The sequence below is a fragment of the Tyto alba genome, unplaced genomic scaffold (genome assembly GCF_018691265.1).
Source record: "Tyto alba isolate M040663 unplaced genomic scaffold, T.alba_DEE_v4.0 Super-Scaffold_18, whole genome shotgun sequence".
NCBI classification, from domain to species: domain Eukaryota; kingdom Metazoa; phylum Chordata; class Aves; order Strigiformes; family Tytonidae; genus Tyto; species Tyto alba.
Genome location: NW_024881280.1, coordinates 30495440 through 30520376, shown reverse-complemented (window position 1 = coordinate 30520376; position 24937 = coordinate 30495440). Strand labels below are relative to the sequence as shown.

General features: G+C 37.3%; 1 protein-coding gene across 1 annotated transcript in view; it reads left to right on the top strand.

The window, feature by feature from the left end:
- Nucleotides 1–24937, top strand: part of TTC7B (tetratricopeptide repeat domain 7B) — a 142683-nt gene that overhangs the window by 59870 nt on the left and 57876 nt on the right. Inside the window, exons 9-15 of the mRNA XM_033010547.2 lie at nt 3477–3614; nt 8016–8099; nt 9307–9411; nt 10697–10814; nt 11011–11068; nt 14647–14719; nt 16000–16160. Coding sequence (XP_032866438.2) covers nt 3477–3614; nt 8016–8099; nt 9307–9411; nt 10697–10814; nt 11011–11068; nt 14647–14719; nt 16000–16160 — 737 coding nt within the window. The remainder of the gene's footprint in view (nt 1–3476; nt 3615–8015; nt 8100–9306; nt 9412–10696; nt 10815–11010; nt 11069–14646; nt 14720–15999; nt 16161–24937) is intronic.

The following is a 24937-nucleotide window of genomic DNA, read 5'->3' as shown; positions in this document are numbered from 1 at the left end:
GGAAAGCAGGCAGTTTCAGAAGTAACTCAAGCGTCTATTCCTCTGAGCCAGCGAGATGAGGTCTGCAAGTGTTATGAACAGGAGTTTTTCTCCTTTAGAGTGGCTGAACCTAGCTTCCTAACCATAGTCAGCTGAACACAAAGCTAGGTCTTTCATTTGGCATTACGTATCAATATGAACCACTGTTAGACCAGCTGTTTGCCATTCAGACAGACTCAAAATGTAAGTTATTTTTGTTGTAAAAATCAAATCAAAGACTACTAGATGGGCATAATAAACATAGCCAAAAAATGTTTTCCATGGTGTATTAAACCACAGATGTCACTCAAATTTGTAAATTATTTTTAATGATACTGGCATTCAGCCTTTGCTACTGGATTTTATTTTTTTTAATGTCTTCATTTCCTCAAAAGGTGATTCCTTTTACTGGCCTACTTGTGCCTTTTATCAGCCTTTCATATTTTTCTCTAGTATGATTTTACTAGTCATCTATCAACTGCCACGGACTGACGTTCTCATACCAGGTCCGTTACATGTTCTCAGATGGCAGAAATGAAAAGCTGAAGCTGAAATTTTTACTGTTTTTCTAAATGGAGGGGTGGAACCTCTAGGATCTGAGGCATCATATAGTAGTCTGTGTCACTGCACATCAATGAAACTTAGTCTTTTAAGTTCAATAGGTGATTCAAATGCTTTCATGCTCTGGCATAATTTCTGTTTTGATACAGTTAAGTAGGATCAGAACATCGGAACATGCTACAGTACGTGTACATAACAGAATCACAGAATGTATGCGGTTGGAAGGCACCCCTGAAGGTCTTTTTGTCCAACTCCCCTGCTCAAACAGGGCTGTCTGGAGCAGGCTGTGTCTGTGTCCAGATGCCTTTTGAATATTTTCAAGGAGGGAGAATCCACAACCTTCCTGGGTAACCTGTGCTGGTGCTCAGTCACCCTTACAGTGAAAAAGTGTTTCCTGATGTTCAGAGGGAACCTCCTGTGTCTCAGTGTGTGCCCGCTGCCTCTGGTCCTGGCATTGGGCACCACAGAAAAGAACCTGGCTCCCCCTTCTTTGTACCCTCCCTTCAGGTAGTTATATACATTGGTAAGGCTTTCCCCCTGAGCTTTTTCTTCTCCAAGCTGAAGAGTCCCAGCTCTCTTTGTTTTCCCTCATAGAAAAGATACTTCAGTCCCTTATTCATCCTAGTGGTCATTTGTTGGACTGTCTCTAGTAGCTCCGTATCTCTCTTGTTCTGGGGAGCCCAGAGTTGGCCCCAGTACTGCACGTGTGGCCCCACCAGTGCTGAAGAGAGGGGAAGGATTGCCTCCCTTGACCAGCTGGCAACACTCCTGCTCATGCAGCACGGGACGCCGCTGGCCTTCTTTCCAGCAAGGGCACACTGCTGGCTCCTGTTCAGCTTGGTGTCCACCAGGACACCCAGGTCATTTTCTGCCAAGCTGCTTTCCCAGCTGGTGGCCCCCAGCATGTACTGGTGCCTGGGGTTGTTCCTTCCCAGGTGCAGGACTTTGCACTTCCAAGTCTTTGTTGAAGCCTTTGAGGTTCCTCTCAGCTCATTCCTCCAGCCTGTTGGGGACCCTCTGGATGGCAGCACAACCCTTTGGCATATCAGTTCCTCCTAGTTCCGTACCATCAGCACTTGCTGAGGGTAGACTCGGCCCCGTCATCCAGATCATCGATGAGGAGTTTGAACAGGATCAGGCCTACTATCGGTCGCTGGGGTTCACCGCTAGTTACTGGCCTCCAGCTGGACTTTGTTTCACTGACCACCACCTCCTGGGCTCAGCCTCCTGGGTTACCCTTAGCTGATGGTAAAATGGCTGACCGTATCCTTTCTTCCACTGTGGGTGAAGTAAGTTACACCGCTCGCATTTGCCTCAGGCTTGAAGTGTGCCCAGCTGACACATTGCAGTTTAACTGATTGTCACTTTATTGTGTCTGAGACTGTGGCAGTTCTGAAACGCTGAGCACAGAAGTTTGCACATACATTCTGTTTTATAATTATGCAGAAAATGATTGTTCGAATATATAAGATATCTTCAATACTTACAAGGCATCTTCTCCTATAATACAGCTTTGGCATTGTCAGCCACTTTTTCACAAGAAGTGCTAGTTCATAGCTTGTTCTGTACTTGCAAGGAATTGAGTCAAATAGTGATTAAATGTGGAGTTAAAAAGGAAGAAATTCTTGAAGCTGACTAAATATTTATGCAGTGTAGAAAGGAAAAGACAAAGACGTCTTGATCAAAAGAAAGCAAAATGTCTGTTTTGGGGTGTGTATGAGGGGGTGTGTGTTTTCAAACCAAGCTGTGAATTATTCAGTTGATAATTCCTGAAATGTCTGTGCATTTTACGCTCCGTGTATCTCTTTGAAAATTTTTTTCAGTATTTAATTATTCTGATTTTAAAGACATATTGAGTATGTTCAGAGCTTAAAATGTTATCCTGTTAAAGCAGAGAAGCAATTTAATATCTCTTAACGTGTGTCATTCATCATCTCTGAAAAAGATGGAAATAAACTGCCCATTAAAATTTAGTGTATTTAAGTAAATGTATTAAATCAGGCCGTGTTCTGTGTAATTAAAAAAAAAAAAGTGGGAGGAGGAGAGAGAAGGATCTTTAACTTATGATTTCAAACTACCAGCTATACTAGCATTTATACCAATGGGAATATTAAACATCAAGAAATCTAGGAATAGATAAGATAGCCAGATAAGGTATTTTCAGAGGCTTGACAGTGGGAGAAGTATTTGGTAGTTCAATATAGGCAGCCTTAGCTACTGGGAGACCCAAATTTTATCATTTGCTCTTTAACAAGATTTCTCTGTGAACATGGTCAATCATGTAATCTAGTTCAAGCTCAGACTTCTTCCTTTTCAAAATGAAAAGTTTAGTGAAGGAATTAGGTTTGCAACATGCCTTTCACAAAACAGGATTGAAAGTACAAAGGCCTAATGCAGACATGGCCTGATTCCAAACCTCTGCTCAGAACCTGGGACAGTTTTCACATCTCATTAGTAACTCCTGAGGATGGTGTCATAATGTTATGAAGAGAAAATAAATTGATTGCCTTATTTTACAAAAGCTGTAATAGAGGATTTGAAGATCCTTCTAATACGTTTTATTAGCATACAAAAAATAAAATAAAATTTTAAAAGCTGAATATATATTAGAAAAAAACAAACCTTACTTGGTTTCTGATAACTCTTGAATTATTTCAAATACATTACCTAATTTATGTAATTAGAATCAAGTAATTAAAAATAGATCCATATAGAAACATAAATCTTGTCAGTGATAAAATTGGTGATTCTTGCTATCTATAAATTAGTAGCAGATACTATCTGTCTGCATTACCTGTATCAAATGCTGTCAGTCTGAATAGAATGTTAATTACTTGAGCAAAAGTGCAGGTTGGATTAGAATGTCTGACTGGGTTTTTTTTTGTGGTCTGTTTCAGGCTAACCGTGATGCTGTACTGAGCAGAATACCAGAACACAAAAATGATCGAATCATCAGTTTGCAAAGTGCATCTGTAGTCTATGATTTACTTACTATAGCCTTGGGAAGAAGAGGCCAATATGAAATGCTCTCAGAGGTTTGTCAACAATAGTGAATATTCAACTGTGTCTTCATTGCTTGCTTCTGTTAATCATATTAATTGTGGTAGTACTTAAGGGCTAAACGTTGGACACTGTCACTCTGACTACTGTATAAATACAGTAGGTAGTTTCCACCCCAAAAATTTTACTGTCTAAATTTATACAAGTGACTTGAGGTGGTCAAGCACAGGAATTGTGTGAAAGGTGTGGTAAATGTTTAATGGTACAGAAATTCACATGGTTTTTAGGTAGGGAGGTATGGATCTGCCTAAAAGGATGCACATTAAATGGAGACAGCAGGAAGGAAGAGCAAAAGATAAAAGCTGCTGTGGATATAAGCGGTAGATATAAATACCTAGAAAAAGGATTTGTGATGTTTTACTTCAAAAGAAAACTTCCTTTTTACACCTCATAATATTTGGAATGTTCCAAAGTCCTCATAGTTTGTAAAGTGACTTTGAAGTTAATAAAAATGGAAATACATTACTTTTTCAGGTCTGTAGGAAAATATGTTCTCTATCTCAAATGTCTCGTGTTTGATTATGCAGTTTGCATGTGTTTTGTTAGACTGTAGAAACTTCTTTGGGAAATTTTCAAGTATTGTTGACAGTTTTGTACCTGAGAAACTACTAAAGCTGTTGGGGCAGAACAGATCTTTCAGTTGCCCAAAACAGTACTCACTCAGCAGAAGGATACTGTTGCTGACCATGATTAATTATTGGTATCCAGAAGGAATACTTCAGCATGTGTGGTAGGAAGGCATATCCAGGGATTGATTTGCTGAGAAATGGCTCCTCTCTACCATAATAGAGGACTTTTATTAAGATTTTTTTTTTTAAAGAAAGGCCCCAGTTCTCTTCTGTTATATGTTGATAGTCACCCTTTAATCTGCATCTCGTGCAATGTTAAGATCTGAATTTGGGTGTTCTTTAAGGTACTTTATAGCTGCAAGATGTGCATACAAGTCAGTTCTAATCAGTACAATAGAAAGTCTTTCACAAAACCGAGGAGTGTGAAAGCTCATGCAGGACTGTAATTCTACAACATAATCTAATTAGGAATATTTCCATTTACTTGCCACTGCAGAACAATCATCTTCATGGAGTTTTAGGTGGTTACACCAAAGCTGCAATAGATGACTCTCCATATGTTTTAGTCTATAACTTTGTAAACAATAGACTTGAACAGGCATTGTAAAAAAAATATAAAAAAAAAAAAACAAACCCAAACCAACAAACAAAAAAACCCCAAACAAACAAACAAACAAAAAAACACAAACCCCAAACAACTTGAAAAGGTAACTCTGATTTCTTTTTTTCTTTAAGCAACTGGCAACCTTTCCTTTTTATATACTAGCCTAGCAATGAAACAGGGGTGGTGTAGCCCTGGATTCCAATTTTGATTCTTTGTGGAGTCATGGTGGTTTTTTTTTTTTGTTGTGGGTCTTTTGTCTTTTTTTAAGTGTTAAAAACACCGTTATATTAATGGGAACATCACAATTTCCTGGGATTCCTCCACTGTCTCCTCTGGGACACTTTGGGTAGTATTTATGTCACAATAGATACAACTTCTTGTTTGCAATTCTTCTTGTCTGTCTTAATAGAGAAGTTTTTTGGTTTCACAGGAAAGCTAGAGGTATCTCTGTTTTTAGCTATGTATCTTGAAGTCTAGGACATTACTCTGAAGGGTAGGAGAAAAGTCTTATAGTCCCCTCACATGGAGGAGAGCATAGAGCGTGCTTCCTTCACTGCTTGTGTGATTGGTTTAGCCCCTGTAGCTGACAGATGAGTACCACTGCCTGTTCCTTTTCCTTCTGTGTCTTGAGCACAGTTGAATGTTCTAACTAATGGAAGAGGTTTTAACTCACCTTAGATCTTTGATTTCAGTGCCTTTTAGAAGTTGCTTGCGCTGGTGGTGATCTTGGTTACAGACAAAAGCAGAACCACCAATATCTGGAAAGTTAAAGAGCTTCTATGTTTGACCAACTTCTTAGTTATGGGTTTTTAGCCACTACCTTGGGCTTTGACACCTGAAGTAGGGGTAAGGCTTAATTTAAGGTCTTTTCTTGTTCTTTTTTTTAATCTAGGCCTAGCATCTTTGCTGTTGTATTCCATCAAAATTGTATGTATATTCTTTTGAAATGTTTTCTTTGAAAAAAATAGAAAAACATTCTTACACATTGGAAAAATAGTGTTCTATACAGGAGAATTAAAATATATTTATTATATGTCCATGAAGTATCTATTGTGAACATGAAAAAAATCGTCTTATGAAGACCTGGTATAATAAGTAATACTTACTTTAGCATACAGATACTTTAGACACACAGCTGCAGAAGGAGCTTATCAGGAAATGATTAGAACATCCCATTTGTTCCAGTTCTTGTCATCTGAAGGCACAGTGGAAAACATGGACTTTAAGAAGCTTTTACAGTTTAGTGAGTGGTTAGAGGATCTGTCCTCAAATCCTGTGGCCTGTAGTCTGAAACTTTTATAATTTGAAGTATTACAGTAAACACAGATTCAGAAATGGAAAGTCATTCTGTTCAGTTATGTAATAGACATATTTTTTTGCTGGCTTCATTCTCTACGAAATAACTATGATTGCTCTAGTGGAGATGTCATAGCTTCAAGTCAGAAAGCACCATTATTCTAACTGTTGAAATAGTATTCATCCACCAATTCCAATATCTTGTTATCATCTTCTGGTTTAGCTATAGCTGATTGTTTACAGAAGTAGTTAGTTGTGATAAAAGAACATTAATGATCAAAAATCAGTCTCATCCTTGTTAAACTGTTCTAATGCTGAGTCATGTTCTTAATTGAAAAGGTCTCATTTCTTTATGGAGTTTGTATACAACAGGCTTTGAATTTCTTACAGCTTCTTAAACTAGATTAAATAACTTTCTACTGTCACAACTCTTTCCTAAACAAAAGTACTCTGACTGTCATCAAGTTGTGTTTTAAGCTTTGTATCAGATACGCTGTATTGAGCTTATCAGTGTCCTACTAGGAGAGAAGTTTTCTAGATCAGAAGTTTTCCTAGATACTCATCTTTCAACACTCTTCTTCAAGCATATTCTTTTCAGGAGGAGACCATAGTGCTAAGCAATAAAATTCAGTAATGTGTTCAACATTAGCTGTTCATATAGAGGCCTGTGATTATTTACAAGGCAGTATCAGCAGTTGAATTTCTGCCTTTCAGTAGAGGGATTGTGCTGAATGTGTTTTCAATTAGTTAAGTCAGTTGCCGTTGTCCTGAATATCAACTTAATGTGCAGTTTTCCAGTGTACTATTGCTTGTTATGTATTTCTCATCAATTTCTTGATGGAACCTGTTGCTCTTTGAATTTACTTGTTGTTACTTGGTTCAGAAGAACACAGGTGTTCCTGTTGTGGCGTAGATCACATATACGTATATGCACATATATCCCTTTCCCCCACACATGCTAACCACCAATTTTGTGATCTTGTGAAAAAAATCATGTAACTTGTCGCATTTCATACTGAATAAAGCCAAGTAAATAGAACTTGAAGATAAGGAAGAAGGATGGTAAATAGATCATTAGTACCTTGAAACTCAAGCCTTTTATCTACAATCTGCAGTTGTGTCCTCCTGTGTCCCTATAATTACAAAATTATAGATACCTAAAATATCAACTTCTCCAACTGCTTTACTTTCTTCCAGTTAAAATTGGCAAGTAATTTTCAATTCAGGAAGGCCTAGAAAATAAGATTTTTATTTTTCTAATTGTGAACAAGAACTGCTATATAATTAATGCACATGCATATGTGTATGAATATGTAAAAATGGGAGAAGAAAGTAAGATTTAATACACTTAATCTTAGTATAGTAATAATTAATTTCCTTTTGGCATTCAGTTATTAAGTTGAAAATCTCAGCAGAATATTGACTGTGAAATTAAACTTAAAAAAAGAAATAATACTGTCAGGTAAACCTTTACCCACACCTCCACCCCCCCAACCCCACACCTTTTAAGTGGTGCTGATAAGTACTTGTGATGCCATTGCTTGTTCAGCGTTCGCAATTTAGGAACAGTGTGTGTACAATTTTCCTTTTCACTTAAGATATATCTCCTGCCCTTTGCAGGTGATGCCTTCAGTAAGCTGATATTTGTCATTGCTTCTTTCAGACTAAATAGGACAGTACCAGCAGGAGTATTTAAATAAACATAATAAATGGGAGATCAGTTGTCTCTTCAATTCTTTTTTTGCTTATAGAATCTGGCATCTGTTTTCACTTAACTTATTTGAATGATATAATTACTTAATTACATGTATTTTAGGCATAAGTCTATAAAAAAATTTTTATGCTAGTGTATCTTCTTAATAATCAAAGAATGTGCCCTTAAATAACATTTTTTCCCTCAAAATTAGTGTTTAGAAAGAGCCATGAAGTTTGCATTTGAAGAGTTCCATCTCTGGTATCAATTTGCATTGTCCTTGATGGCAGCAGGAAAAGTAAGTCTTAATTTTTTGATGTAATTCTTCTATTGATGACTTTTGATAAAAGCATTTGGCACTTCCATAGTTTTTGCCTGTGGTGTTTTTGAAAATAATTCTAATTCTTAAATCATCTAAGTACAGTGTACTCCTGAATTTGTGCCTAGTAGTGTAAAAAGAACCCAGTTATTTCAGTAGTTTTTAAACTTTGGACGACTGAAAGGTGATGGTAAGAAGTATCTTGCCAGCAAGCTTAAGATAAGCTAACTGAATATAGGTCAGATCATACTGTCTAGTAAAAAACTTGCTTAAGTGCTGTTTTGGTGGATGAATTTTACACTTAGGTACAAATTAACGCTGATTCATGATACGCTTGCTTTTTTATTTTACTTTGGAAATTTCTGAATGTGTCTTTGAGATTTTGTATTGTGTGCAGTTAAAGTGAGATGGATTTTTTTTTTTCTTTTTTAATTTTATATAACCTAGGAACTCATGTTATCAGATGCAGTCTTCTATTTTCAGTTCTTTTTGCTTTTCCCTGTCATGTTACAGAAAATAAACCGCATTCATTATGCAATGTAAATAATATTAATTTTCTAAAAGATCATTCTCAATGGGAGTAATTTTGCTTATCTTCAGTATGGGAGGAAGGAATGGTTAGAAAATATATTTAGAAGCACATTGATTCAGAAGAGCCTTGATTCTTCTTCCCATTCTCTGTTTACTTTATCTTTTAAACATTGATCGGATGGAAGTAAATGAATTAAAAAAAGAAGAGGAGCAGCGACAGTCTGTTACACAGTCTTATATCAAAGCTATTCCTAAGCGCCATTGTAACTGCCAAAGAACACTAAAACACTGCTTGGTCTGAAGACTCTGTCCTGTTCCTGCTCTTTCATTTGCCTGGCTCAAATATTATGAGCTTCCAGGCCTAGCAAGGTTCTAAATGCATCTCAGAAATGTTCTCAGATTCCTGTACCATTGGAATTACATTCTGGGCAAATGTTTCACAGGGGACACTTAGTGATAGTTTATAGAGGTTAAATAACAACAGCAGTGCCTAAGGTATTGTGTTTCATTTGCACGACGAGTTGTGACAAATTGCCAACAAAGTGTTTGGTCTCCTTCACATGGGAAAAATAAAGTAAGTGATGGGAATAGGAATCTTCTATCTGTGAAACGTATTTTTGCTTTTTATAATTTCAATGGAAAATGTTTTTAACAGTCTGCTCGAGCTGTTAAAGTCTTGAAGGAATGTATACGCTTGAAACCAGATGATGCAACTATTCCTCTCCTTGCTGCAAAGCTCTGTATGGGATCTCTCCACTGGGTAAGCTTTGCCACTCCTTGCCTTTTCAGCAAGAGCTGTGCTAAAATGCAACAAAATTTGGTTTAGGGATGTAGCAAATACTTTTGCACAGAGCCTACATGCACTTGGTTATCTCTAAAAATACATCACAGATACGTATATGCACATGTACGTTCCTGTTTGGCTAATTTAAAATATTTGACAGCAATTCTTATGTTTATCATTGTGGCATATCTTGATACTGATCTAAGACATAGCTAAAAATGTATTAGAAATTGAAACATTGTTGGCATACAGAGATTAAAAATGTAACTTATACTTCTGTTTCCTCTGTGCAAGAGGAAAATAACTTTTTACAAATCTCTTACATTCAGGAGACTCTTCTGGTGATACCATGTTAGTACATAGCTGGGGTTTATGAATTCCTAGTAGGGGCAGTGTCTTTTTAAAAAGTGTTACTTGAATTGTATTTTAGAAAACCTTGAATTGGTATATCTACAGAAAAACATTAAGATGATCAAAGATCATCATATGGTTTAAAAGACACACATGTAATTTAAAAAAAAAATAGTGTATTTTAAAAAGGGGGAAGGGTCACAATCAGAAATTGAGGAAATAGTGCAGTAGCAGAAACATGACTCGTTGAGGCTGACAAAAATACAGTCTTAACGTAGCTCCTAGTTCTGTAAATTGTTCCCTATGGATTGACTCCATATGGAGTAACTTACTGTACTTAGCATTTACATTTACTGGAATGGATTCAAAGGTTATTTTTTTCTTTCTGGATTGTTAAATAGTGTGCTAGCATGGGTGTGCAGTTAAATCTTGATCTTTTACATGTTGATGAGTTCACATACATTCAGCAATACTGTATGTGGAGTTCTGCATGGCTGTACTTTTTTTGCAGGGTTGGAGCCATAGCTCTTGTAATTGATTTTCCTAAAGAAATGGTTCATGGGGCAAAAACTCTATTTATGAAATGCAAAAAATGCTAGACAATATATATGGACCAGAAATGCCTTTTTTATTTAAAAAAAAAAAGAAAGAAAAAAGGCAAGAACACAGTAAGTTTAGAATGATATGTATGTTACATGCCAGAGTTTCTTTCAACCATAGGAAAGGTTGCTTCAGCTTGAAATCTGGGTTCTTTACTCAGTATTTAGCAAGAAAACTAAGTCTAATGAAAAATTGCATAGTCCTTAAAAGCAATCATGGCTGAGATTTCAACAGACTCGGTGTGCATTTTTCTCATTACAATGTAAGATTTAGCTAGTTTTAGACTTACATGGTCGTTTTATATTTTCAGTTGGAAGAAGCTGAAAGATTTGCCAAAACAGTTGTTGATCTTGGGGACAAAACATCAGAGTTCAAAGCAAAAGGCTACTTGGCACTGGGATTGACTTACAGTCTGCAGGCTACTGATGGTAAGATAAGAATAAACATCGACATTTGGAAATTCCCATGTTGACTGAACAAGGATACCTAGCAGAATGCTAGATTTAAAATTAAAGCTTCTGTGTGCAACCATTTTTTCAGTCAATGTATTAAAACTTCTTCAGTGAGCATGTGGAATGAAATCTCTTGATCTTGCATATCACTGATTAAATATATTCTTTTTAGCATCTTTGCGAGGGATGCAAGAGGTCTTGCAGAGAAAGGCTCTTCTTGCATTTCAGAGGTGAGTGGGTGTTAATCTTTTAATTTCGTTCTGCTATATGTACTGAAAAAACTCATTTTAATACATAATAAAAGGACTTGTAAAATATTGTGTAATGAGGATTTCACCTCTGGGGGTCTCCCTTCATGAGTACAGAATGTATTTCTTGAACATTTACTTCATAATTTTCTGTCAGATATATCTAAATTGATTTCTAAGGATTTTCTTCTATTTCATTTTAAAGACATTTTTGTTGCTCTCTAGTATAAAATATTTGCTCTGAGTATTCTGTTCTGATCTAGAAGGGAAAATCATATGATGCAAGATATCAAGTCATGGTACAATTTGATAGTGTTTCTAGAAGAGTTGGTCGCTGATCGGATTGTATAGCAGGCTTTTGCAATTACCTTTGTAGAGGCAGGGCAGTAATTGAGGCCCTGCTGCTGTGGATGAAGGGCAAAATGCAGGTAGTAAGATAGGGGAAAACAAAAAATTCTATGTAGGGATTTAATAGTGTAGGCAGTGACAACACAAATGCCCCGTCTTCCAAGTGCCTTACACAAAAGAAGTGCCTTGGGGATGACAGTAGTTCATTCTCAAGGGTTTGACTCCGGAAACAAAATTGCAATAAACAAGTGAATGAGAACATCCCTACCCTAATGATAGTAGAAAGAAATCTTGATGGCAAAGGGGGGCAGAAGTGCTGCAGCATCTCAATATGTCTCTTTTTCTGTACCCTTGAAAACCCTACTTCAGTGAGGTAGGCCTAAATGCTTCAGAGAAACTGGTTTGTGCATTAATGTGAATAAGAAGTCCTGGATTTTTGTTGGTAATTTTGTATCTGAGGAGATAGGGTTGAAAAAGTGTTTTGCAGGTAACTTTACAGTGAGGCTGTTATATATTGGTCCTTCCTTTTTCTGTCTTGTCTTAACTATTCCTCTGTATGTAAATACATTTTAACATGTCTTTGTTCTTTAGTGGTTTTAATAGCTTTCTGTTACTTCAACATTCTTTCTCCATGTTGAAATTGAACTTTTTACCTCCTGGTTTGTATCTCCATTCCTCACCCATCCCTCTTACCACTGACTTAATCACCACTGTTTCAAAAACACTGTGTTAACTGTTTCTTGCCATTTCTACCTGAAGAAATGGAGGTCCTGAAGAAATACAGTTATGTTTTTGACCCTTGCCTGTGCCAGATTTCAAGGCTGCAAGTTTGTGATAGTGGCCATTTGAGGAGGTGCTTGTTGCTGTCTTTGCACAGTGCTGAGGGGGTGTTTGGTTCACTAACTTCTTTTTAATTGTGGAAGACTTTCAGTGCTTTTCCTGTCATTGGTGTGAATTGAACTTTCACAGAACTCACCAAATGGTAGATAGATAGTAACAGCTTTATTCTTTCACTAGCTGAAGCTTGGATGACTGAACAAGTACTGTCTAAGTTAAAATCTCTTGTTCTCGCTTAGTCTTGCTTAATTTGTAAACCTAAATTTAAAAAAGGACTGGTCCTGGACCCCGTTAGGCTTTATATTTTACTCTAATCTTCAATTTAGAGGTAAAGTTATAATATGAAACTGTCCCCTAATAACTTAAACTACTTTGGGAAGTAGGGAGTGTATTTGCTAAAGTAATGGAGCTGTCTCTTTGGACTTGGGAAGACAGAAATGCACAAGTTGGAAGCAGAAGGTTCCCTTTGTGGCTGTAACGGCTTAAGGGTCATTTCTGTTTCCCTCTCCTCGTGGAGATGACTTATTAGATGCTCTGAAGTTAATTATTACACATCCTATTTCTAAATGAGCCTCCATTAAAAGAATACAACAATCATAAAATATTTCCAGGCTTGCTGCCCATTATTTACTACACAAAATTTTGAGGTACAGCCATAAATTATTTTGTCTTTATGCTCAAGCATCCGCCCCCCCCCAAAACCCCTTATCTTGCAGCGGAGAAATTGTATTACAGAGGACAATGGTAGTGTGTATTACAAGAACATCATTGGTAGGGTAAGTGTCAAAATGAATAAGACGTGCATTTGACCAGAACATTAAAAACAAACAAAATTTCAAAAAAAGGGGGGAAGAAGTTATTTATTTGTTCTAGTAATTGAGGTTACTTGCAACAGCAGTAGTTAGAAATATTTTGAGTGAACAATCACAAAACACTGCTGATATTGGGCAGCTCAGCATTTTTGTGGGCAAATATTTATAAAAAGATCATTGGCATAAACTTCATCTGAACTTCAAACATAGGTTCATGATGAGTCAGATCTTATGCTGCCTTTTATTATAATGCTATGGTCAAGTAGCTGTCCAGCCTCGATTTCTTCTGTATTGCTACGTAGCCAGGTGCTCTGCTAACTTAATGTCAAAGCAACTCAAAGCCAAGAAGCAACTGGCTTGCTCGGAGGCTTAGTATGCTGGACTGAAAACGTGCTTAAACTTTGGGAGTCTGAAGAATAAACAAAACTCCGATCTACTTTGCTGCTACTCTTCCTCTTTGAGTTCTGTGCTTCAGATCCATCCTGGTCAGAGTCAGTGCAATTGTTTGGGTACTTCTCATGCAGATGACATAATTCTTCTCTTTGAAGGCATGTTGTTTTGAGGGATTTTTGTTTGCTTGTGTAATGGTTTGAGCCTGGTCGGCAGCCAAAGACCACGCAGCTGCTCACCCACCCTCCCCCCCAACCTAGGAATGGGGGAGGAATTGGAGGGGTAAAGGGAGACTTGCAGGTTGAGATAGTCGCAGTTTAATAATGGTAATAAAATAAAAACAATTACAGTAATAGAAAATATAAACGGGCAATGCACAATGCAGTTGTTCACCACCCGCTGACCAATCCCCAGCCTGTTCCCAGCCAGTGACCCCAAAATACAAAGATCCCACAATCGCAATCCTGGAAGTGAGAGAGAGCCCCCCTTCCCGACCACCCCTCCTCTATGTCGTGAGCATGATGTTCCATGATATGGAATATTTCATTGGCCAGTTTGGGTCTGGTGCTCTGGCCGTGCTCCCTCCCTGCTTCTCGTGCACTTGTGCACGGGCAGGACATGGGGAGTCGGAGAGTCCTTGAAATCTCAGCAGCTGCCAAAGACGTCAGTGTGCTATCAGCATTCTTCTCATACCAAACTCAATGCTGAATCCAAAACACAGCACTATTTTACTTACCAAAAAGAAACATTAACTCTGTTCCAGCCCAAACCAGGACAGCTTGTTTGGTTGATTTTTTTCCTTTTGCTGTAAGAAAACTCCGTTTAATGAATTTTTCTTATAACTGTTAGATAATTACATCTAATGTTTGTTTAGGAGTATATTTTATTTGAGGAATCATTTTGTATTGCTCATTTTTAAGATTTATACCGAGATTACCTAATTGATTTATATTAAAACTTACACTTTAATGGACCGAAGTGCTTCCTTTAAATCAAGGACAGTTGAGAAATATGAGAAGCCACTGGAATGAACATCACTTATATCAAAATATGAACATATGTGTAGTGAAGAGATCTGAACATAGATACATGAGTTTGTGTGTATGTCTAACCTGTATCAACAGGTGAAAAAGTCACTGTTTTTTTTTGTTTGTTTGTTTCTTTGCTTTTAAGGGCTCACAGTTTGTCTCCAACGGATCATCTGGCAGCATTTTACTTGGCTCTGCAGCTTGCCATATCCAGACAGGTTAGTTGTGTTTTAAAAGTGCAGCCTCACACTGTCATACAAAGATTAGCATTGGTATCTGTTGATGAATACAGATGAAGATTTATTCAATGAAAACCTGGTTTTCCTAATTCATATATGCATATATATGGAAAAATACTCCAAAATATTATCTTTGAACAATTTCAGTGTTGTACACTTCTCCAGAGTTTTGCCACAGTATCTCCAGCTCTAAGATCAGAGATAAGAAATAGGTCATTCCATTTATTTTTTTCAACATTTATGTTGCTGGATGGAGAGGAAAAAAAGAAGTCAATTTTTAACTATTATGTGTAATCTTTGCTCATGCTGGTTATCTGGAGAGTGGGTCTCGAATCTCGTCTTTAATGATCTTGACAGTGCTTAAATCTTGGGTATCTGCTGAGATCCATGCCTGTTCTGTATACTGTAGGAGGTTTGGTCATTCTGAATAAAATTACAAAAGTGAACAAAATTTCCAGAAAACTGGAAAATATTTTAAAGCTATAAAAGAGATCAGAGCTCAGTCCAACTTGTATGACTGTTATGTTCAAGGGATTTAGGATTCCACCATATATCACATGAATTTGGATAATTTGGAGCTGCTTTGTGTATGTCATGGTAAGCTTTTTCCTGTGTCATGTTTATTTTAGGAAGTAGTTTTGAGCACAGTAGTTTACATACTCTAGATGTCTACTTTTCATTGCTAAGAAGTAGCAGAGACATTGGACTATGTCACATTAGAGTGGAATGGATTGTCACTTTAATAGCACAGAATATTTTCAGCAGCAGGCTCTGTACTTCTGAATTCCAAACTTCTCATGTTTCTTAATTAAATTTCCTGGTTTTAACACTTGGTGAACTTACTTTGAGCAAAAGCACATGCAGCTGAGATCAGGAAATTCCACATGAAGAAAAGATACTGTTGCGCCCTAGCTGTATGTTTTAGTTATTGTATTCCAGTTAAAATATTTTTAAAATCATATAGAAATACAACCCATACTTGAAATAGTAAGTGAATATTTTAAAAGGTTGAAGGGAACTGTTTTATTAAAATATGTATCTTATTTTCCAGGGTTAATGTATTACTTAGGTTTTACTGTTCACTGTAGAGCATCAAGTCCATTTTAAACTTCTGAGTAGTGTCTTACAGGAGTCTAGAATTCTACATGGTATCCAGGTGAATATTTTGAAAATTTTATGGATGTGCAATTGAGTAATAGGCAACACTTCTAATAGTGGTGCTTTCTTTTTCTGCTTTTTTTTTATTTTTTTTTAATCAGATACCAGAAGCTTTGGGTTATGTTCGTCAGGCTCTGCAACTACAAGGAGATGATGCCAACTCTCTTCATCTCCTTGCACTCTTGCTATCAGCCCAGAAACACTATCATGATGCTTTGAATATCATTGATATGGCCTTGAGTGAATATCCAGAAAATTTTATGTGAGTGAATGTCATGTTTGCTTTCTACGCTTTCTCTCATATTTATTTTTCTCAGATTCTCATCTCATTCATTTCAAGAGGGGATGGATTTGAAGATTGGTCTGGGGTTTTTTCCAACAGTCTTCCCCTCCTGCCTATTTAATGCAAGTCTGCTTTTTTTTATTAAAGGCTTGTTAAATAGTGATTAAGGATTGGTTTTGGAAGGGAGGCTAGAACTGGATAGTTGATCTTATTCTGTTTTTTTTCTACATACTTTTTGTTTAGATAATTTCTCCCTGTTGCATGCTTTCGAGTATTTTTCTATCTTCTGTTTTCATGCAATATTCTAAGAAGGATAAACAGGACTTTACTATTAGCTAGGATAGATTTATCCCATGCAACAGATAACTTTCTGCATATTGGATGGAATCTGTTCTGTAAAATACATCATAACAGAGAATCTCCTCTTTTGCCTGTATAATAACCAGTCACCTGAAGTTGTGCTGATGGATAACTAAACAAGAGAACAGGGAAGAAGCACATTTGGTTGATGTTCTCTTGTTTAAGAAAGAAATAATTCTTTGTGTTTATTCTTCATGTTAAATATATCTTAAAATACATTTGGATTTTGTACTTTTGTAAGGGTATTTTTTTTTAATTTATTTTCTTACGAAAATCTAATGAAACTCTTTACAGTGAAATATCTCAGGAACAGCTTCCATTAACTTCTAGCGTTCTGTTCCGATACTTCACCAACAGTCACTAAGGTTGCAATCCATCGTATCACAAATATCCTAAATGCTTATGTAGACAATTCTTTGAAATATCTCAATTTTAACTTTTAAGTGACTGGCCTTTATCATAAATTGTTACTATATCAACATGCCAGAAAAAATATGATTTCTTTAAGAATTATTAGGTTGAAAATAGATATTACAGTATTTTTCCTTCCTGTTCCTTGATATTTCATGCCTCCTTTTGGCTGTCTTTATAAGGTACTGTTGCCTTTTTCCTCATAAATCTGACCAGGACCTCTGCTGATACCACCTCTCCTCAGAACTACTGTGGCTCGGAGCCAGTTCCGTGCAACTGCTTTTGTGGCGTTTTGCTGTTTCTCACTTCCTAGTTTACACACACACATAACTTCTCTCTGTTCTTATCAGGGGCTTCCACACATGCTTCACGATTTCAGAACTATCTAACAGTTCCTCTCCCAAAGCTGTCTGTGCTTTCCTTAGGTCTGAGGGACCTGTCAGTAAGTCATGGTTTGAGAGGCAATTGCAATATCAGCTACCTAATTTTATACCCTATTATTGTTAAAAACTAGTATGTTCAAAGCACCATGATGTCATCATCTGTCCTTGTTTCATCTTCTGCCGCTTAGTGGCAATGTAAATGACAAAGCTGCTGCTATACCTCAGAATAATAATAGTCTAGACATATTTCTGAAACTGCAGTTCTCCATGTTGTAATAAGAGAACAAAGGATCATTCAGTAAAATGTTTAAAATGATTCTTGTGTGCGTTCAGAAGGTATTTATGGGGTTTTCAAATATGGTTCGTGGCTTTTCCGTACTTGTTTATACATCTTGTGGTTAAACATGTTGCCCAAGTTGTTTTAAAAAAATACTGATCTTTGTATTAATGTATGTATGTATATTAATCCTTTGGGTCATAACAGTGCTTCTAAATTGTTAGTCCTGTTGTACAACACAAACACCATGGTGATAGAGTGTGTTATGTTACAACCTACTGGTACAGATCAGGGAATTTGAGAGGAATATCTTGGTAGTAGGAATCACCGTCAGATGTGACAAGAATTGCTGAAGAATCCAAGGAGTCTTGTTTTTAGTGCTGTCAAGTTACTTTTGGTTCCCAGAGAAGTCATGGATATGATTGAGATTCCTTGTGTTCTTTCTGCAATTGATACTGACAGCCAGACACACACATTTGGTTAATAATATAAATTTGAATTGATTCCTTCAGGTAACTGAGTTATTTTTGCAAGGATTTATCAGCAAACCCTCGAGTTTACAATGTGTTCCTGTGCACTGTATTTGGTGCTCTCAAAAGGGTTGACAATGTGTATCTGCATATATATAAAACATAAAACACAAGTGCTTAGTGTATCATTGATTCCATTTCCTTATTCTGCAACTTTGGTAAACAATACAATCTCATGGTACTGCCTAGTAGGCTGGGAAGAGAGCCTCTTGTGTTCCTTTAAGGCTTGCTCGTTTTTAGATAGACTGAAACATTTGATTATTTGCCTATGGGGCTTCACTGGCTTTTGTAAACACTTCAAAATATCATCATGTTTTATGCTTTATCTTTCAGTTTTGTCTGCAATCCCAGTAAGCCAAACAGTACAAGAGTTTTCTTGGTATTCTGTGTATTTCTGTTAGAATCCATTAGCTCAGCCTTATGCAAAATGTTATTTCGGTGGCTTTGAAGCACAAGAAGTCTCTGTACTTGGAAAATATTAAAATAAAACGTAGGGCTTGTGATTTACTTTATTTCTTCTTTCTTTTATTGTTATTCCTATCTGCATACTTTTGTATGCTGTAATGGCATTGCTGCATTGAGTGTTGTCTTGCCCTGTTCACAGCTCTATGTTCTTTTTGTTCAGTTTTTCTTTGAAAAGAATCTAAATTTTCAGAAGTTTATAATATTACTTTGTAAAATGCCAGAGGTTGCCAGGAAGTCATGGAGTACACTGTGAATCATGCTGAGAAGTGGATACTTTCCAGCACTCTTCTGTTGTAATCAATTAGTAAATACATTGTCTGTCAGTTTTTAACAGCTGAAAAACTGATGCATTCCTAGAATTCATGCTCAGTATTTGAGGCATACAGCAAGCATACCTTCTTATCTTAAATTACTGTTAACCTTCCTGCACTATAAAGCTAGAAAGTTGCTGAAGAAACATGGCCAGTAAGATAATGATTTTGCCCCATGCACCTCTAGGTCAGTAAGTACAAAGAAATTCCTCAGAGCCAAAGAATTCCATCCCATCCTTATCTAAAGGAGTGGAAGGAATGACAAGCATCACCTTGTGCTGTTAGCAGTAAAGTATAGTTTTTCCTTTGAATAAAGAGTTGGTTGTTCTTCCTTTGTTCGTTATGTTGGCACCCTAAATATGCAGTCTGCTCTGAGACCTTTGGTGAAAATGTAAGAAACCTCTACAAGTGAAATAGGTACGTAGTAATGTTTTCCAGAAATAATAAAAATGCAAGGTATTTGCAGAATATCTATAGCACTCTCAGTTCAAATGTTTTATAAGCTGAAAATGCTAGGTTGTAACCACTCTACTTATAAAAAAGTTAGCTGTGTTTTTCAGAGCAATACAATCAACCTACTTTAGAATGCTAGCTAACCTCTGAAACCTCCTGAAATCTGAGAGTGCTTTGATCCAGGGACAAAAAGATCACGAAACAGATTCAGATTACTGAAAAGATTATGAATACCCTGCTTTGGTGAGATGGGTGGGAATAGGGTGCCAGCACCAAAAAATCTGAATAGTTAATCTCAGTCAGGTCCTACTGCATTTGAATTCATATAAAGTTACTCTGTTTTTTCCCCCACCTTTCATTAGACAGCTTGTCCCTGTAGTAGAAATGTGAAGTTCTGTTCTTCTCCAGCTTGACAGGATTTGAGCCCATAGATATGATGGAGCTTAGAGTCCTAACCATCAAACTATGTGGGAGACTGGGTGAGATGATCCATTTCTCCTGAAACCGAAGCAGGGACATGCTGCCCTGAATGCAAAGAGAGTAAGCAGGAAGGAGCCACAGTATATCCTAAATTACTAGAGTATTTAACTGTGAGGGATGCTTGAGGTCTTCGCTGCTTTGGTTTTCACTGAATTTTATTTATTTTAATCCAAAGATTGCCTACTCTGAATGTATAATCAGTCCCAGAGGTGTGCATTACAGTCTGAAGGTGTGTTCAGGGTAATGGTGGTCATGTTGCATTGGTTCATATTGGGCTTGTACATCTTGTGCAATACATATAGTACAGTTATATGTAAGATTACCTGAGAAGCCTGATTTACAAACTCCTTTCAGTGACACTTTGCTGTCTTGTTATCTCTTTGTTGTGAGTAATCCATATCTTTGTGGTCTTTTGAATTATATGAAATCTTGAAACAAAACTAGTATCTGTTTCTATTTCATGGTTGGTCAAAAGTAGATGCTCAGTCAAAGGAAACAAGAGTTAGGTTTCTTAATGAAATACTTCTGATACTGTTTCCTTAATCATAGCTGTTTGGGCTTCCCTCATTATTTCAAGTGTTGGAGCACTTAAAGACAAGTATAGTGCCTGAAATTAGTGTAATTACGCAAAATAAATAATAAATAATAATTGTTAATTTTATGCTGAAAATTGAACTGCAATGGATAGCAGCTGACAAGCTTTCAAAGTAGCAGAAGTAGGAAACAGCAGATGGGTTATTTGAGGAGTGCAAGCATGTTATTTTAATGTTAAGTACACTCAAAAAGGAAAGACATATGGTAACAGGTTTGAAGACAACTGAAGACTAAGTTCACAGTTTAAACATTTACATTTGTTGAAGTGTGGAAATTTTTTTTTTCTTCCAAGAATATTTCACAGAAGCATCAGGCCAATATGTCACTCCTCTGAAAACTATTAAATCCTTTCCTTCCTGACCCTCAAGGGTTCATCTGAGCTACAGTAGATTTCCAAGAATTGCAGAGACTTTTAACATCCTTCTCAATTCATTGATTAACAAACTTGTTTCCTTCTGGGAGTTGTCTGGGTGAGCATAACAGAAGAGCTGGTAGGTATATGCAGTGTGTGATGATACATACACTGATGTTTTGTGGGACAGGGCTGTATTTATCAATTAAAGGGAATAGACTATGCTATTCTGTTTTCCCAAGATCGGTTGCAGTTTCACTACAGTGTGTGGTGCTGGTTGAACTTGCACTTTTTTTTTTTTTTTTCCCTCGATAAATAATGCACTGAGAATTATTTGAGGAAAGGACAGTAATATATGATTGTACAAGAAGCAGTGGTCTTCTAGGCTTGCCAAAATCATGTCTTTCAGGTTGGTGTATATATTCTTGTCAACATTTGGCAACAGGCCTTTTCAAATCCATTCCATTTTGATCCTATCTTGGGAGTTAAATGAATTTGTTCTCAGGAATGATTTTTCTGTAAGTCGTGAAAGACAGTATCAGTTGCTTGTGCTTTTTCTTTTCACACTGGGCTTGGCGTTTTTGGTGGTGTGTGCGTGTGTATGTGTTGTTTTTTCCTTTGGTGGTTGTTATGTGCTTTTACAGAACGGTCCATTAAAAAAGACATTGTTGATAGGTAGATATTACCTTATATAACAAATTGGTCATTGCCTCAGGGTCTTATCTCTGAATTATATTTGCTAGGCTATAGATCCTTCTTTGAAACTTGATTGAAAGAATCCCAGTTTCAGTCATGAGCTGGCTGCCGCAGGGTGTTCAAAGCAAGAAAACAAAAAGTTTTCAAGTATAACTAATTTGTTTTGGCTTTAGTTAGAAACTATCTTCATTATAGTTTACAGATTTACATTTTCTTAAGGGCATTTGGTTTATAAGATAGAATACAGTATACATAAACTCCGCAAAAAGTCACAGGACTGACTGCTGCTGTTCCTTGCAAAGAAGCAATGCTACTGCTTTATGAACAAATACATGGGGAATAATATTTCAAAGGGTGCAGCTGAGGCCATCCAATGCACACCAAGGACACCTATTCATGGTTTCCACAAAATTGTGTTATTCTGGGGCTTGAGGGCTGTTTTTGTTGCATCTTTTGCTTGTTTGCTATTTGAAGCCTGACTCTCAATCAGAACTGCCTATTTTTACTTCATCTATGTTTGTATACGTACACGGGCTTCCCACTACTTGAGGATCTGTGTAACGAAAGTTGGAGGGGATTACCCTTATGATTAATATTGGCACTGTAGAAATCTATCACTTTTCCTGAATCACTCGGAACTGGTTTTGCATCTTTTGGGTGTGTTTGGTGATTGAGAAACAGTTTAGGAAACATTTTGATTAAGTTAAATGATTTTCTGAAGTTTTTACAAAAACTAGATTTGGTTGCTTGACCTCCTGTTGCTGGTGTTGGGCATCCAGTGACTCAGTCAATTGGATTTCCTGAGGGAACCAGATTGATAGAAGCAGCTGAAAAAAATACCTAAGTAGACATTGCTGATAGTTGTGTTTAGTAACCTGTTCTCATTAATTGTGTCTTGTTAGCTTGCAAAATGCAGCTTGGATAAGTGATATTCTTTCCTAACTGTTGACACTTTGAACAAAAATGAGAAGCAGATGTGATTAATTGGGAAAGAGGAAACTGGCTTCAGGATAAGGCGGGAGAAATTGATTGGGTATCAATGTCACAGAAATTCAAAAGAAATCACCAAGAAATAAGATTTAATTTGTTCAGTCATGCAAAAAGTTATTTCAAGGTACTTAAAAATGATGGTTTTTCATGTTTTATAATGAACAATATATCTTTCCTGATAATAAAACTTTCCTTGAATACTCAAAATGGAATAGACTGACTGTACAAGGGTTCACTTTGCAATTGCAGCAGACACCTCTATGAATTTCTTTCTGTACTTTGATTATCATGGTGATACAAGCGATGCACCTAAAATCACTCAATGTGTAAGTAAATCCCTTATAGAATATGAAACATGTATAGTTTTATCTAGTTTCATGTTGTCATTCTCCCTGTAGGTTAAATTTTTGCAGTTGTGTCATTTTGTGTTTTGATGATCGTGCAAATGTGTTGGAGTTGACCAATGTGAAGCTGTAAGCTTTCTTACAGCAAGCATTAAAGGGACAGCTGTCAAAACTGAATGCTCAACTTAATAGAGTTCGAAGCCAGGAGGATCAATTTTTTAAACCCCTGACCTTCTATATATCAGAAGTTGCTAAATTTGTTTCAGTTTTTCTATTAATACAGGTTTAGCTAAAGCACACCCTACAGAGGACATCCAGTCTTGATGAGAACATCAAAAACTGGAGAAACCATTGCAGAATGTGGTAGCTTGTTCCAGTGCTTCAGCTGCACTCTTCACTAAGTCTATTTTTGTTCTTAATTAGAATTGATCCCTTATTTGTTTCCAGCCATTGGTTTTTATATCATTCTTTACTAAGCACTCTGTAATACCTGTGACTTCATACTCTGATGGTAGCTACTGTCATCAGATCACCTCCAAATGTCCTTTCTGATAAGAACATCACCATACTTGCTGATAGTAGGGCACGTTTTCTAGCCTTCATCTGTTGCACTATTAAGTTGTAGCCAGTTTTCATCACATGTAAATAAGAACTGCACAAAATATTTCAGTATTATTTATCATTGCTTTATACAGAGGATCACCTGCACTGTGTCTGTTAGAAAGGATTGTGTTAATGATTTTGAGTGTAATTGCTTCACTGGGGGCTTGTATTCCATTACCTGTTTTCTGGCTTTCTTATTTGCTTCTTGGTCATTTATTTCTATGATGCACTTCCACATCACAGTGCAAAGGCTGTATTTGTTCCTATAGCTATATGCTGGGTTTTTAAAAAGAAATCCAGCTTGAGACCTATTAAGGCATGGTGCTGGACAAATTGTTTGGAAAGTTTCCTACTGCTCTGTTATAAGGATCTGTTCATTAGCAGAGTATATTACCCATAAATTAGAGTCCTGTTGGTTTCAAGTGGAAATCCCTGTCTGTGCAGTGGGTGGGGAACTGGCTTCCAGGCTGTACCCAGAGGGTGGTGGTAAACAGATCTGTTTCCAACTGGTAAGCTGTCACAAGTGGGATCCCTCCAGGGATCGATACCAGGCCCAACGCTGTTTAGTATCTTCATAAGTGACCTGGATGATGGAATCAAGTGTACCCTGATGAAGTTTACTCATGATTCCAAAATGAGTGGGGAAGTGGACACTTTGGAAGGGAGAGCCACCCTGCAGGAAGACCTGGATAGACTGGAAAAGTGGTCTAACAAGAACCTTATGAAGTTCAACAAGGACAAGTGTGTAAGGTCTTGCGCCTGGCAAAACATAATCCAGGAGTGCAGCACAGGCTGGGATCTGCCCAGCTGGGGAGCAGCTCTGTGGAAAGGGACCTGGGGGTCCTGGTGGACAAGCAGCTCCATAGGACTGAACAGTGTGCTGCAGCAGCAAAGAAAGCCAACAGGATGCTGGGCTGCATCAACATGGTCATCACCAGCAGAGATAAAGAAGTCATCGTCCCACTCAGAGCTTGTCAGGCCATGCCTGGAATACTGTGTTCAGTTTTGGTTCCCGCTATACAAAAAAAAAGATGTGGGCAGGCTGGAGAGGGTCGAGAGGAGAGCCACAAAGGTGATCAAGGGACTGGGAAGCCTGCCGTGTGAGGAAAGGCTGAGAGAATTGGGTTTGCTCAGCCTTGAAAAGAAAATGCTTAGGGGAGACTTTATCACCATGTTCCACTATTTAAAGGGTGTCTACAAAGAAGACGGAGACTCCCTTTTTTCCAGGAGTCACATGGAGAAGATGAGGGGTAATGGGTACAAGTTACTCCTGGGGAGATTCCAATTGGACATAAGGGGAAAATTTTTCACAATGAGAACACTCGGCCACAGTCTCCTCAGGGAAGCGGTGGATTCCCCAACACTGGACACTTTTAAAATTCATCTGGACAGGGTGCTGGCCCACCTCGTCTAGAGCGTGCTTTTGGACCAGATGATCCTTGAGGTCCCATCCAACCTGGCGTTCTGTGATTCCCAAGTGAAGGGTCTTAAAGCAGTCAGCCCTACC